The following is a 15,996-nucleotide window of genomic DNA, read 5'->3' on the forward strand; positions in this document are numbered from 1 at the left end:
TCCACCTGCCACTCCTTGCTCTTCTTCAGTGGCTGTGGGACAACACTGTCAACCCCCAAAACTGCTACACTCCAAGTAGTCCTGGTGGTCTTCACAGAATCACAGAATCACAGAATCAATCAGGTTGGAAGAGACCTCTGGGATCATCGAGTCCAACCATTGCCCTGACACCACCATGGCAACTAGACCATGGCACTAAGTGCCATGGCCAGGCTTTTCTTAAACACCTACAGAGACGGTGACTCCACCACCTCCCTGGGCAGCCCATTCCAATGTCTAATGACCCTTTCTGAGAAGAAATGCTTCCTAATGTCCAACCTGAACCTCCCATGGTGAAGCTTAAGGTTATGTCCTCTTGTCCTATTGCTAGTTGCCTGGGAGAAGAGGCTGACTCCCACTGCACTACAACCTCCCTGCAGGTAGTTGTAGACTGCAACACACAGTTGTCCTTGTGATACACCTTATGGCGCTCCCTGGTTGAGGCTACAGAACATATGAGTTTTGCTGAGCATGATCTCTCTTTCCTCCCAACAATTTCCAATAGAAAAATAACAATAACAAAAAAGTATACTTGCTTTTTCTCTACAAAGAAATCCCAGATATCCAGCAACACAACCAGAATCAGAGTTTGAACCAGAGTTGTCTGACACCCAGGAGTCCAAGGCAAACCAAATTCCCCAAAACACTGCCTCTGGGATTCCTCCCAAAACTGCTGCAAACGGAGCCTGTGTATCTCTCTAAGTAAGCTGGTCAGCAAGGGCAACCACCACATGGTCTGATGACGGGCTGTAAGTGCCTCCATCATCACGTCAGCCCAGGGCCAAGGGAAGCATCTTCAAATAATTAATCTTTCCCAGCCTGGAAGCGTGTTCAGATGGAGCATGGAGGAAATGCAGCCAAGACGGACGGACATGTATTAGGACAGAGGACACCTTCTAGGTAGTATCACCCTTTATTAAAAAAAAAACAACAGACAAAACCTGAGCCCCCTTTTCTTTGCTCTCTTTCACGAAATTAAAGATTTAAAATATGAAGTCCCCAGCAGTTCTTTTTTCCCCATTCCACTGTGCGACAACTTGCTGTGACAAGGCTCCAGCTCCCTGGGGAAGCTGGGGCTGGCGAAACCTGATTGTTTTTTGTATGTGACTTCCATGCTGATCTATTACTGAACCACTGTTAAGCAGTGCCATCCCCACCACCTTTATTGTTGCAGAATCTCAGGGTTTTCTGTTGGATGCCTGAACGTTACTACTGAACCACACGCTACTGTCAGACAGTAACTGTCTTCATGGATGCTAGTACCTGGTTTTATTTATTTATTAGATATAAAAAGAAGAAGAGGTTTAGAGCACATGCAGAACATGTCCATCAAGGTTTGCCCCCACTGTGAGCAGACATGTATGCTGGCAGGAAGGCCACGCTCTTTTGTTCCAGTCATACCATGATCTAATACAGTAAGTAGTTTTTCTTAGCAAGCCAGTCATCCGTCTTTCAGAAGCAGGAGGCAGATGATTAGTGTTGCATTACCCTCTCCTTACACTTAATTAATGACAATATTTGGGGATACTACAACAAAAGACACCATGTTGCTCCATCTCCCATGGTAAAAAGGCATGGGGAGCTACGCAGGCTCAGACGGCACATCTGAAAAGAGAAAAGTTTCTCCAAGTTGCCCTTGGCCAACGCAACCAGGTTCCTTTCCTTGAAAAAAGAAAAGTTTCTCCAAGTTGCCCTTGGCCAACACAACCAGGTTCGTTTCCTTGCAATTCTTTCTACAGGGATACCTAGCCAAGGAACGAACTCGGTATTGAGCAACTCCACAATCAATTTTGGCTTGCTGGGAAAATCAGCCCTGGAGGACCTTGGAGATGTGTCCATCGCAATGCCACCCAAGATGATGTGTGCATGCATGGAGGGAAAGCCAGCACTCAACTCCCAGGTGTAAGCCAACAGGTTAACAGGCTCTGGCTGGGCAGCTGACAGACTGTGGCTGTCTCGAGAAAGCTGATGTTTCTAAATCAGCTGCTTTTTTCAATCCATTGAGGGTGGTTTCAGCGTCACATTGGTAACTGCCAAATGATGGGCAAGCTGAGCACAATGAGGTATCTCTTCAAATATTTAGAGATTGCAAGTGTCTTGAATTATTCTGTGCATTTGCATTAAAAAGAGTGGTCCTTTCATACAACACAATGAGTATTCATGGTTTTTTAACCTAAACTACAATGCACTGAGATTCATCATTTGTCTAGTCCACGCTTCAATTCCATTTTCTTATGGTTCTTTCATTGTGCCCAAGTATCCCATTCTTCCTTGCTTTTATGCCTTTAATTTTGCCTTGTAGAATAGCCTAAAAATCATTATTTACAACTGAACAGACAACTCACACTTACTTCAATACCTTCTCCCTGTTCAAAGAAAAACAATCGTAATTACACCCAAACTCATAAGAAAACAGAAAACCAAGAGAAACCTCTATGCTTCTTTTATATTTCCATCCAGGGGGAACAGCTATTTATCAAACAATGAAATGTTTCCTGAAAAACTTTTGCAACCCTCAAAACTTGAAAACCAAGTCAGGCTGCCTTAATCAACAGCCCAGTCGAAATCCAAGGCAATTGAAGAGAGGGGTGATGTTCATCCCCAGTGTAAAGTGAGAACACAGCCCTTTGCCATGTTACAACGTCCCCTTTCTTGATGCTTCTATAGAGGTCTGAACTCCCAGTTGTGTCTACACCGTAGCCACTGCTGGCTCACCCTGCAGTGCAAACCAGACCCAGGCCCAAAATTAAATGCAAGAACATGTTCCAGCTAACAAGGCTTGCTGAAAGCCAGACTGGATTAACCCAGATCCGTCCCTACAGCAGTTCCTCATCTGGATCAGGAGCTGGCATATGCCTGGGCAGCTGGAGATGTAGTCTTATGTGCCTATGCTCACCTGGGCTGACCTCTCGAACAGCAGCTCAGGAGTGGGCAGGATGAGACCTACCTTCCACCTTCATGCACGAGCCAGCCCCACGTCAACAGGGACAACCATTGTGCTAACCCACTGTTCTTCTGGCAAAGGATGCCTCCTGCAACTTGTCTGTGTCAAGAAGGGGACACAGCAGGGTCAACATCTTCAACAAACAAAAGCAGGAGGTTATAATAATCAGCTGTGCTCCATGTTACAACAGTTACATTATGAAGTGCAGCTTTGACTTGCACATTTGGGACCATTTCAGATAGACAGGTTGAGACCTGGATACTTTTCTCTTTCTACTTTAGTGTTTCTAGAGTCCTTTGGGGCAAGGGGGAAACAGGTAAGGAAAGCACAGCTGGTCTTTGCTTAAAAAACATGCCACAAAAAAAAGAATGCTCAGCCATTTGCAAGCTACTGTTTATGGTTTCAGCATTTCCTGAGCAAGTTTTTGACCCTGTTGCCACATCCAAGCACACTTCCCAGATTCAAGCAGCCTCCACAGCAGTTAAGTTACCCTCTGTGGAAGCACAGCCTGCTGCCCTTTGCGCATCTTCACATCTACTCCCATCACCAGTGCACCTACAGCCAGCCACAGAACAACCATTTAGACAAACTTCTTCTAAAGATGCTGAGGAGATGAGGAAAGACATAGAATCACAGAATCAATCAGGTTGAAAGAGACCTCTGGGATCATCGAGTCCAACCATTGCCCTGACACCACCATGGCAACTAGACCATGGCACTAAGTGCCATGGCCAGGCTTTTCTTAAACACATCCAGAGATGGTGACTCCACCACCTCCCTGGGCAGCCCATTCCAATGGTTAATGACCCTTGCTGAGAAGAAATGCTTCCTAATGTCTAACCTGAACCTCCCCTGGCAAAGCTTGAGGCTATGTCCTCTTGTCCTGTCGCTGGTTGCCTGGGAGAAGAGACCAGCTCCCACTTCACTACAACCTCCCTTCAGGTAGTTGTAGACTGCAATAAGGTCACCTCGGAGCCTCCTCTTCTCCAGGCTAAACAACCCCAGCTCCCTCAGCTGTTCCTCGTAGGTCAGACCCTCCAGACCCTTCACCAGCTTGGTCGCCCTCCTCTGGACTCACTCCAACACCTCAACATCTTTCTTGAAGTGCGGGGCCCAGAACTGGACACAGTATTCAAGGTGCAGCCTCACCAGTGCTGAGTACATGAGCAGATCTAGAGAATATTCTGCATGTCTTCTCCTAGTCCCCCAAAATATCTCCAAAATCCTCATCAGCACCGCTCTTCCATGTTGCAACCTCAAGACCTGAGCACGCGTATTGGGTCTGGCTGAAATGGAGGTAATTTTCCCCGTAGCAGCCCTCATAGTCCTTTGCTTTGTATCAGTAGCCACAAGAGGTGTTGGTAACACACCAGTGTTTTGGCTACTGCTGAGCAGTGCTGGCACAGCATCAAGGCTGTCTCTCCAACATTCCCCCCACCTCATCCAGTAGACTGGGGGAGGGCAAGATCTTGGGAGGGGACATAGCCAGGACAGCTGACTCAAACTGACCAGAGGGATATTCCGTACAATAGGATGTCTGCTCAGCAATAAAAGCTAAGAGAAAGGAGGAGGAGCGGCAGCATTCATTATTATGACATTTGTCTTCCAGAGCAACCACTATGCGTATTGAAGCCCTACTTCCCAGGAAGTGGTTGGTCACTGCTTGCTGATGGGAAGTAGAGAAGAAATCTTTTCTTCTCCTTTGCTTCTGCATGCGGCCTTTGCTTTTGCTTTATTAAACTGCCTTTATCTTGACCCATGAGTTTTTTTCCATCTTATTTTCTCCCCACTCCCTGTTCTGCTGAGGAGGGGAGTGATAGAGTGGCTTGGTGAGTACCTGGCATCCAGCCAAGGTCAACCACCACAGCACCGTAAGACATGGTGCCTCATCATATAGATTGAATCCAACAAAAGTTTGGTCTTCACCTTTGAAAATCACCATCAGAAATGAGCGCTGGAGAGAGTGGGATATTTATACACCAGCCACACTGAACGTGAGCAAGTAGAACTTCAGTCCCCAGGGAGTCAATAAATTACAGCAAAGGATCAATACCCTACCGAGAGGTTGGTAGCCTTGTCTTGAAGGACCTCCAAATGGATTCCTGCTCCCAAATCCACTCCCATCAATGGATCCATAAGACATTTTCTAGACAGCAGTGGATGAAGGATTATACTTCAAACCTAAGAAAACAGAGAAAAAGATACAACACTGTTAAAAGTCAGTTAAACCCCTGTATTCTAAGAAAAAGGAAAAAAAAAGGTGTATGAAAAAATACAGGACTATCTACAACCTTCAGGATGCCCACCCATGAAAAATAAAAACACTAAGATCCAGGTCTCCTGTACTACAGCTGATCTTGGGGGCAAACAAGTCATTTGACCTCCTGTGCCTTATTTTCTCCAGTAAAAAGGACGACCATTTATCTGTTTCAGCCACGGCAAGACTTTTAATTCCTCACTATTCAAAAAGTGCTTTGAGATCCTGAGCTGGTAGGCAAAGACTAGGCACTTGATCAAAAAAAAGGTAATGCTGTCTTCTGGAACATTACCACTAGGCAGCTGGCTAGGAGTCTATCCATCACACTGCAGTCTTGATGAGCTCTCAAAAGAGACAGTTTACTGCTATATTATAAGCTCCTGGGCCTCTAGTATAAATATTGGAGCCAGAGTTATTTTTCCTCGATGGTTTAAAAAAAAAAAAAGCTGCAAGGCCTAAGGTAGCAGCAGAATGAAATCAATGTGGCACTGTCAGAGAAAGACTACTCCTTCGCCCATCCCACCTCCCTATCCACAGGCGCTGTCTCACCATGGGCCCCAGATACCCTCCAGCATATCAGCAGGGTCCCAGGACTTTGATTTTAAAAATAGCTCAACCCTAAGGCATGGAGATGATGACAGCAAAGAGACGAAGGTGCTGCATCAGTTGGGGCATGATACAGGACCAAACGTAGCTGCTGTTTCCTTACATCAAGACCACGAAAAAATGTCCCAAACAGGGAAAATCTGGAGGCTGAGGATAGAAACTTATTCCCTGAAAAAGGTAGAAGATAACGCTGCTTAATGGGTAGCCCTTCATCAAGCAGCAATGCAGTGATGCTGCACTACAGCAGCATGGGAGAGTCCAGTGGAGAGGACACACTGGTGTGAGATGACTGGGAATACAACCTGCCCTCCATGTAGGGAGTTGCTCTGTCTTATCAATGTCACTTGTTAACTGAAGAACAACCAAAAAAAACGGGCCAACAAACCACCTTCTCCAACAAGCACGTGCAACCCCTTCAGTGCAATGGCAGAATTACAGCATCATAGAACGGTTTGGGTTGGAAAGGACCTCCAAAGGTCATCTAGTCCAACCCCCCTGCAATGAGCAGGGACAACTTCAACCAGATCAGGTTGCTCAGAGCCCCGTCCCACCGGACCTCAAATGTTTCCCAGGATGGGGCATCTACCACCTCTCTGGGCAACCTGTTCCAGTGTCTCACCACCCTCACAGTAAAAAATTTCTTCCTTATATCTAGTCTGAATCCACCCTCTTTTAGTTTAAAACCATCACGTCTTGTCCTATTGCTACAGGCCCTGCTAAAAAGTCTGTCCCCAACTTTCTTACAAGCCCCCTTTAAGTACTGAAAGGCTGCAATAAGGTCTCCCTGAAGCCTTCTCTTCTCTAGGCTGAACAACCCCAACTCTCTCAGCCTTTCTTCATAGGGGGAGGTGTTTCATCCCTCTGATCATTTTTGTGGCTCTCCTCTGGACCCGCTCCAACAGGTCCATGCCTTTCTTGTACTGAGAAAGATGTTGAGGTGTAAGGCTGGATGACATGAGATGCAGTGCTCCATCCTGGGCTTGGATACTCAAAACTGACAGGGCCTGGACCAGCCACTTTTCCTCTGACATGCAAAAAGCTGGGAATGGTCTCCAGCTCGTAAGAGCTTCTTGACACACAGCCACATGTCACATGATGCCCTGATGTATGCATTGACAGATGCCTCAGCAGAGGGCTGAAGTCTCTTTTGGGGTGCACTGACACAGCGGTGTACTTGCAACTGTTCCTTTGGTTTGTCCTCCATGGAGAGAAAAGCAACAGAAATTCCCAGTTCTGGAATGTACTGGGAACAGTCTAATGGTCTTGTACTTCATTCTCCTTTTTTCTTTCAAAGTTTCAAAACCAAGTAAAAAATTATTGCTGACATTCACCAGACAGGGAAACTCTAGGACTAAAGGAAATCACTCACCATCCTCCCTTAATTGGGCCAGACACATAAAAGAGGATGAAAGTACAAGTGCCTTTAGAGAGCAAGAGACGGGAGCTAAATGCATTAAAAGTGGAGAAAATACAGAGTACCGCTTCCCCACCCAGCATCACTGCACCACGTACACACGTAATCGGCATCTGAAGCAGCAGGTGCCCCTAGGCCATAAACCCTTCATTTCAGAGAAAACAGCCTTCAGTCCAAACCTACGGCAGCCAACCTGCAATAGCCCGAGCAGCCAGAGAGAGGATAATCATAGAATCATAGAATGTCAGGGGATGGAAGGGACCTCTGGAGATCATCGAGTCCAACCCCCCTGCCAGAGCAGGACCAGTCTAGGGCAGGTTACACAGGAACGCATCCAGATGGGTCTTGAAAGTCTCCAGAGAAGGAGACTCCACAACCTCTCTGGGGAGCCTGGTCCAGTGCTCTGTAACCCTTACAGTAAAGAAGTTCTTCCTCATGTTGAGGTTGAACTTCCTGTGCTCCAGTTTGCATCCATTGCCCCTTGTCCTATCACAGGGCACAAGTGAAAAGAGGTTGCCTCTTTCCTCTTGACACCCAGCCCTCATCTATTTATACACATTAATCAGATCCCCTCTCAGTCTTCTCTTCTCCACACTCAAAAGCCCCAGGTCTCTCAACCCTTCCTCATAAGGCAGGTGTTCCAGTCCCTTCATCATCCTCGTTGGACTCTCTCTAGTAGATCTCTGTCCCTCTTGAACTGGGGAGCCCAGAACTGGACACAGTACTCCAGGTGAGGTCTCACCAGGGTAGAGTAGAGGGGGAGGAGGACCTCCCTCGATCTGCTGGACACACTCTTCTTAATACACCCCAGGATACCATTGGCCTTCTTGGCCACAAGGGCCCGTATTTGTGTGTGCATCGAGGAGACAGAAAATGAAGTAAATAAGGGAAAGGTAAAAGAAGCCATCTGCGAACGAAGGATTTCCAAGACACTCAACAACACAACAATCGATCGTGTCAAGCATGAAAAACTATAATCACCACAAAAATATAATCTGTGATGTCTTGATGGAAGTTCCTCATCACAACCACTAAACACTACAAGAAACAGACGCAAATTCACTTGGGAAGCCTGCAGTGGACTTCAGAACAAACCTTGCCTCTCCCAGGTCTCCAGTTAGCCCACAACTACAACAGTAACACAACCTCCATTGCAAAGGGCAACTCAAAATCTAGCAAAACCCTTACCTGGGAAAATAAGGGCACATAGAAGACGGTTACAGGAAAATTTCTGGGCAGGGGTAAGGAGTTATCTTATTTTCTTTACCTCCCAGCCTGGCTACAGATTAAAACTGCCATAAGTAGGGAAGTGGGAAAAACAAACAGCTTGAAAACTGCCTCTGTACAGAGGTTGATCCTGACTCATCCTCTCATTTTAGAGACAAGCATTTGCTGCCACAACTTCCCCAAGGCCACGTGCAACAAAAGTGGAGTGAAAGTCTACACCACGTTGTAAAATGACTTGATTACAACTGGGCAAGTGTTTCTTTGGCAAACAGCAAAGGCATCTATTTTTTCCCCAACAGAGTGGTGTGAAAGGGGGAGGGAAGGAAGGCTTTTAGAGTACTCCAAATGTTTCCTGTTGATTTATCATTTTCAAAGCATGCTTCCATTTTAAAACTGTTTCTCCCTATAAGGGGAAAAAAAAAAAAAGGAAGAACTGAAAATGAAATATTTTGGTTTAGTTTAACCAACTTTTAAGAAAGAACCACCTTCCACCCCATCCTACTAAGCCATTGAAATATCCCTTATTCACACAGCTCCAGAACCACACTCCTACCCCACAGTAATATATTTACAGGAAAATTTAACAGCAGATCTAAATACCTTTAATTTGATTTGCAATAAAAGCATTTCCTTCTCCAGCCCCATGGCACCTCCCAAGTCTTTTGTCTACTGCTCTTCAGGGAGACTTGTCCAATTTACTGTGAAGGCAGCTTGTACAAATTGGAACAAGCATTGCCTAGAATACTAGATAAATTTTTTTTAAAAAAAGAAGAAAAAAAAGAAAAATATTTTTTCACAGCTTTATCCTCATCATCTAAAATACAAATGAAGGAACAACCATACCCAAGCCAGACCAAAAGGACATCCATCCTGCCAGAGGCATGAATTTGTTTTTTAATGACATGTAACTACTTCTTGCTTTGTATATCCTGTAGAAGTCAATCATGCAGTGAGTATAATAGTAGGATGTAGGATCTCAAGGGAAGGGTTGGTCTGTGTTTCTTGGATTGGGAAAGAAACTGGCAGGCAAAACCAAGCAGGCAACATTATTTAAAGAGTTCCCCTATGCACATCAATCTCCATTTAGAGGGATACTCAGATGGCCAGCATGATTAGTAGCAGGAATGAAAGATAAGATTTAAGCATGGAAGAAATAGGTTGGAGAGCACTTTAGGCAAGTTAGATGTTTTCAAAGTTGAGTTTGACTGAGAAAGACGTGAGCATTCTGGAAAGATAGAAAAGGAGGACAGATATGGACATATTGGAGCAAATCTAGTGAAGGGCCATGAAGATGACTAAGGGATGGGAGCATCTGATAGATGAGCGGAGGCTGAGGGAGCTGGGACTGTTCAGCCTGGAGAAGAGAACAGTTGCGGGAGTTATTGGTGTGTATAAATAACTGATGGGAGGAAGCAAAGATGACAGAGCCAGAATCTTCTTGTTGGTGCTCAGCGACAGGACAAAAGGAAATGGGGATGAATTGAAATATGAGAAATTCCACTGAAAGAAAATCATAGACTCATAGAAACATAGAATCGTTTTGGTTGGAAAGGGCCTCTAAACTCATCAAGTCCAACTATTAACCCAGCACTGCCAAGTCCATCACTAAACAATGTCCCTAAGCACCACATCTACACGGCTTTTAAATACCTCCAAGGATGGTGACTCCATCACTTCCCTGGGCAGCCTGTTCCACTGCTTGATAACCCTTTCTGTGAAGCAATTGTTCCTGATATCCAATCTAAACCTCCCCTGGTGCAACTTGAGGTTGTTTCCTCTCGTCCTATCACTTCTAACCTGGGAGAAGAGACCAACCCCCCGTCGCTACAACCTCCTTTCAGGCAGTTGTAGAGAGGGAGAAGGACTCCCCTCAGCCTCCTTTTCTCCAGACTAAACAACCCCAGTTCCCTCAGCCGCTCCTCATCAGACTTGTGCTCCAGACCCTTCACCAGCTTCGTTGCCCTCCTCTGGACTCGCTCCAACACCTCAAGGTCTTTCTTGTAGAGAGGGGCCCAAAACTGAACGCAGGATTCGAGGTGCGGTCTCACCAATGCCGAGTACAGAGGGATTATCCCTGCCCTAGTCCTGCTGGTCACGCTATTCCTGATACAAGCCAGGATGCTAGTGGCCTTCTTGGCCACCTGGGCACACTGCTGGCTCATATTCAGCCGGCCATCGATCAACACCCCCTGGTCCTTTTCCGCCGGGCAGCTTTCCAGCCACTCTTCCCCCAGCCTGTAGCGGTGCTTGGGGTTGTTGTGACCCAAATGCGGGTCCCGACACTCAGTCTTGTTGAACCTCATACAGTGGCCTTGGCCCATCGATCCAGCCTGTTCAGATCCCTCTACAGAGCCTTCTTACCCTCCAGCAGCTCAACACTCCCGCCCAACTTGGTGTCGTCTGCGAACTTGCTGAGGGTGCACTCGATCCCCTGGTCCACATCATTGATAAAGATATTGAACAGAACTGGCCCCAACACTGAGCCCTGGGGAACACCACTTGTGACCGGCCACCAACTGGACAACTCTATTCACGACAACTCTTTGGGCCCGGCCATCCAGCCAGTTTTTTACCCAGCGAAGCATATGCCCATCCAAGCCATAAGTAGTCAGTTTCTCCAGGAGAATGCTGTGGGAGATGGTGTCAAAGGCTTTATTAAAGTCCAGGTAGACAACATCCACAGCCTTTCCCTCATCCAGTAAGCAGGTCATCTTGTCATAGAAGGAGATCAGGTTAGTCAAGCAGGACCTGCCAGGTTAGTCAAGCAGGACCTGCCAAAAAAAGCTGTTTGTTTTGTTTGAGGTTTTTTTTATGGTGAGGGTGATCAAACACTGGCACAGGTTGTGCAGAGAGGTTGTGGAGTCCCCATCCTTGGAGATATTCAAGCCCTGACTGAACATGGGCCTGAGCAACCTGCTCTAGGTGACTCTGCTCAGAGGAGGGGTGTCGGACAAGATGACTTCCAGAGGTTCTTTCCCGCCTCAGTGGTTCTAGGATTCTGCAATTTTCCTCCTGTGATGCCTGAAGCACTGCCTGAAGCAGCTTGAGAGCCATTCATGGCCCCCTTGGCAGACTGGAGGACCCTTACTGTGCCTGTTTACTGTATGGGTGGAGAAAGGAAGAGTAAGAAAATTGCAAACCCATCAGCTTAGTTTCCATCTCCTGCAAAAACACTGTAATAAATTAACTGAAAGTGTCTCATGGTAAAAAAATCAGAGTAACAGCCAGCATGCATCTGGTAACTCATATCAAACCAATGTTAACTTCTTCATCCAACAACTTCGCAGGCAGTGGAGTTAGCAGAAAAACAGCAGGTATTACAGCTTTATGCTATTAGAGGTTTCCTTGCATGGCAGAAGAAATGGATTGGAGGTACAGGTGATTTTTTTTTTAATTAGAAAAATGCTCCCAGTGGACTGTTGTCATAACCAAAGAAAAAACTGTGTGGAGTCCACCAAGCTCTGCCCTCTCCATTTGTGTTTTGAGCAGTGAGCTGGGTGATGGAACGGGGATTAGCCTCATTAAACGCACACACGACACCAAAAAGGAAGGGTAGGTGACAGCTTCAGCATTCAGAACAATCCTAACAAAGCAGAAATGATGTTTGACAAGGAAAATAAGACACTACATAATTCAGGTCAACTGCAGGGACCTGAATTTAGAAGCAGCAAACAAGTGCACAAACAAAGAATCACAGAATCACAGAATCAATCAGGTTGGAAGAGACCTCTGGGATCATCGAGTCCAACCGTTGCCCTCACACCACCATGGCAACTACACCATGGCACTAAGTGCCATGGCCAGGCTTTTCTTAAACACATCCAGAGATGGTGACTCCACCACTTCTCTGGGCAGCCCCTTCCAATGGCTAATGACCCTTTCTGAAAAGAAATGCTTCCTAATGTCCAACCTGAACCTCCCCTGGTGAAGCTTGAGGCTGTGTCCTCTTGTCCTAACGCTAGTTGCATGGGAGAAGAGGCCGACTCCCACTTCACTACAACCTCCCTTTAGGTAGTTGTAGACTGCAATAAGGTCATCTCTGAGCCTCCTCTTCTTCAGGCTAAACAACTCCAGCTCCCTCAGCCATTCCTCATAGGTCAGACCCTCCAGACCCTTCACCAGCTTGCTCACCCTCTTCTGGACTCGCTAAAGGATGGGGAATGACTGGCCAGTGCTGCAGAGAAGGATGGAGGGGTGCTATAGGCTGCAAGCTGAATAAGAATCTGCAATACTTCCTGTAAAAGTGGGAGACATCATCATGGGATGTATAAATAGGATTACAATCCTCTAGACAGGTGAAGCAAACCTTTTGCTTGACCTCACGCTGTGGAGTCCTCAGCTGTAGGCAACAAGCTCCAGCAAAAGATTTTTGCCAGAGATTGAAGAGACTCTAGAGAGAACTTGCGGAATCACAACAGGTCAAGAAAACATGACCTGCTAGGAAAGACTGAGTAAATGGGGTTGCTTTGCCTATTGAAAGGAAGACTGGTGGGAAAACTTGAGCCTTCAAATTTGTGCAAAGCTGCTCTAAAAAGACAGGGAGGAAAACATTCTCTTCATTCATGTTGGACAAGACAAGGGAATAGCACTAAACCAAAGCAGGAAAGATGAAGTAAGACACTGGGAGAGTCTATAAGGAAGGACAGAGCACCTCTGGAAACAGGCAACATGGGGCAGGTCTTCTTACATCTGAAGGTGATAAGACTGGCCGGTGCTGGTCAGGGGCCAATACTGGGTCCAGTCCTCTTTAACAACTTCATTAATGATGTGGATGATGGGGCAGAGTGTCTCCTCAGTAAGTTTGCTGATGACACCAAACTCGGAGGAGTGGCTGATACACCAGAGGGTCATGCTGCCATCCAGAGGAACCTGGACAGGCTAGAGAAATCAGTCAACATCACAGAACAGTTGAGGACACCATCGAGGCCAACTCCCCCTGCTCACAGTAGGATCAGCTGGAGCAGGTTGCCCAGCATTGTGTTCAGTTGGGTTTCAAATATCTCCAAGGATAGAGACTACACAACCTCTCTGGGAAACTGCTGGCATTTGATATCTATAAACTGGAGTCCCCCCTTGGTATCTAACCAGCTACATTATCAAAGTGCAGGTGGTAGCTGTTTATGGGATGGGAGGAAGGGGTCACACAGGCAATGTGATCTATTGCATAAGTGGTCACAGACACAGAACTTCCAGACTCACAAACAACTTCCAGTCTTGCATTTGCATGGATCCCAGGCTGAGCATTCACTCTTTTCAGGACAGGTCCATCACATCATAGGGAGGACCTCCAGATTCCTCAAGAAAGAGAATTAGGAACTTGGCTGTGGATTCAGCAGGACCTTCTGGCAGGCTAATAGCCACCTGAAGCCAAGACCAGGCATCCATGTGAATACCTTGCCCTGAATTTCACAGTGAGCTGTTGGTGCTGCTGGGCTCCTCATCAGGATTTCTCCTGCCTGGGGAATGGCACAGCTACCACAAAGCAGATTGTTTCTGTTTACTGTTCATCTTTAGAAAAATAAAATCACAGACAGTTTGCATAATAATTACCTGCCATTAATGAATGCAGGGGGTGGTGAGAGCAACGGCACTCTCATGTTCTTTTCCCAGCTCTACCACCGAAGGAGAAGTGCCTTCAACGAGGGTTTCAGAAGTGATTAGCAATGACAACACCTCCATTTCTGGATGACCAACTAGAGATATATTTTTCCAAGGTTCTTAACCCAGGTAAAATCCTTGTACCAACCAGCCTGACCTTCTTCATAAAGAGCGAGCACATCATTCACACAAATCATCTTTACGTATCAACCGCTACAGCCTCTGGTCAGACCAGGTCACCTCTTTCCAAGAGAGACTCTTTGAGGCTCCAGTTAATGAAGGATCAACTCCAGACACTCTGTTAGGAGAGCTGCATCTTCTCATCTCTTGAACTTTGTTGTTTTATCCTTCTGTTGCCACTTAACCTTCCCAATAGATTGACCCTCTTTCATTTCTCACTAGGAGACTTGTTTATCAGGACACACAAATCACAAGAAGAAGGGAGAATACTCTATATTCTCTTGCTTTCCATACAGCTGCCTTTGTTTTCCTGACTGTAAAATGGATAGACAGATACAGAACCCTCCTTTTTGCAGCGTACTAGGATTAACTTGATTAATATGGAAGTTTTTTGAAGCCGTGAGATGAAAGGGCATATTTGCAAAACGTGCTGCTTTTCCAAATCCCTTCTAAGAGACTTGATTCTGTCACTCATGTCGCAGACATGCTGCTTTTTAGCTTCTCTTCTCAGGGATTTTCTCAGTTATTAAAAACAAAACTCAATAAACCTTTATGCTGTTCACCTGGAAAAATGCCTCTTTCCTCTTTCTCAGAGAGCCTGAATTTATGACCAAGCTCTGCTGCTGAAGCACTTTTTTTTTTTTTAATCAATGGTTTTAACATTGAGTTGGTGCAATTACACAAACCCCCAAGTGCTCACTGAGCCTCGTAACATGACTGTCAGAGGTCAATCAGAATAGCCGTAGGGGATGACTTTCTTCTTTTTCAGACTGTGCCTTTGAGGTAATTTATGGTCCTCTCAATCTTTTGTGATGTTTGTAATATTAATGTCATGTTCTTAGGTGGCTTTGGGCAGGCAAGGCAAGGAAGCAGTGCTCAGGAGCTGAAGAAGTGACTGGCAGGAGAGCGGTCCGGGAGCGATGCCCTGCACGCAGTGGGGCTGGGGATGTAGCAATACACATAATTGGGAAGCAAAGTGGAAGAAAGTAAGTTTTAATGCTGATGGAAGGTCCTTGGAGAGTGAAGTCATCTCTGTCCCCATGGCCTGAGAAGCACACTGTCTAGCCTAGGTTGACATGGCACAAAATATGGCAACAACACAACAACAAAAACCCAGGACGTTATATCTATAATCAGACCTTGCACAAAGTGAACTGGCTTCCAGAAACTTCTAGAGACACATATGTAGTACTTGACAGCCACAACGTCACTTATGACTGTAAACAACCTGATTCAACACGCTGAAGCACGCTCTTGTCTACCCTCCTCCAGCTGAAGTGTACTACAGAGCAAAGCAAACGCCCACAGCCTTAAGGCATTGTGGAGTAGGTGCAAAGTAAAACCAGCACAGATTATCTCAGAAACGAGCTTCTGCTGTTCTGGAGATTTGCTAAGAAACAATGAGCAAAAAATCTCCTTTTGCATTTTTCCTTGTCAAAGCCTTATTTCAGGAAAGCATCTGATCACTTTCTAACAGTTTAGTTTTTCTTCCCTGCAGTATAGCTGCGATCGTAGATGTCTCCAGGAACAGAGCAGTTTGTCTTGGGAACAGATACTATCAGGACAGGCTGCAAAGTCAGAGGTAGCGAGATAAGACATCCATGACATTTTATGGAGATACACACTGAGCCACAAATAGAGACAGTTGGTTCACTGTGCTTCTAATTGGGATGGCACTAAGAGCTCTGGCTGGCCTCAGCACACTTCATCACAACCTTCGCTTAATCTCGT

The 15,996-nt window shown here is 46.0% G+C and overlaps 1 protein-coding gene across 13 annotated transcripts in view; it reads right to left on the reverse strand.

Annotated features, from left to right (window-relative positions):
* The window catches only part of TSNARE1 (t-SNARE domain containing 1), a 533,773-nt gene that overhangs the window by 400,080 nt on the left and 117,697 nt on the right, over positions 1 to 15,996 (reverse strand). For all 13 annotated transcript variants that reach the window (XM_068396751.1, XM_068396752.1, XM_068396747.1 and 10 more), the window contains one exon: positions 5,042 to 5,164. In XM_068396751.1, coding sequence (XP_068252852.1) covers positions 5,042 to 5,126 — 85 coding nt within the window. In that variant the 5' untranslated portion in view covers positions 5,127 to 5,164. The remainder of the gene's footprint in view (positions 1 to 5,041; positions 5,165 to 15,996) is intronic.

The sequence above is a fragment of the Nyctibius grandis genome, chromosome 3 (assembly GCF_013368605.1).
Source record: "Nyctibius grandis isolate bNycGra1 chromosome 3, bNycGra1.pri, whole genome shotgun sequence".
In the NCBI taxonomy this organism is placed as follows: Eukaryota; Metazoa; Chordata; class Aves; order Nyctibiiformes; family Nyctibiidae; genus Nyctibius; species Nyctibius grandis.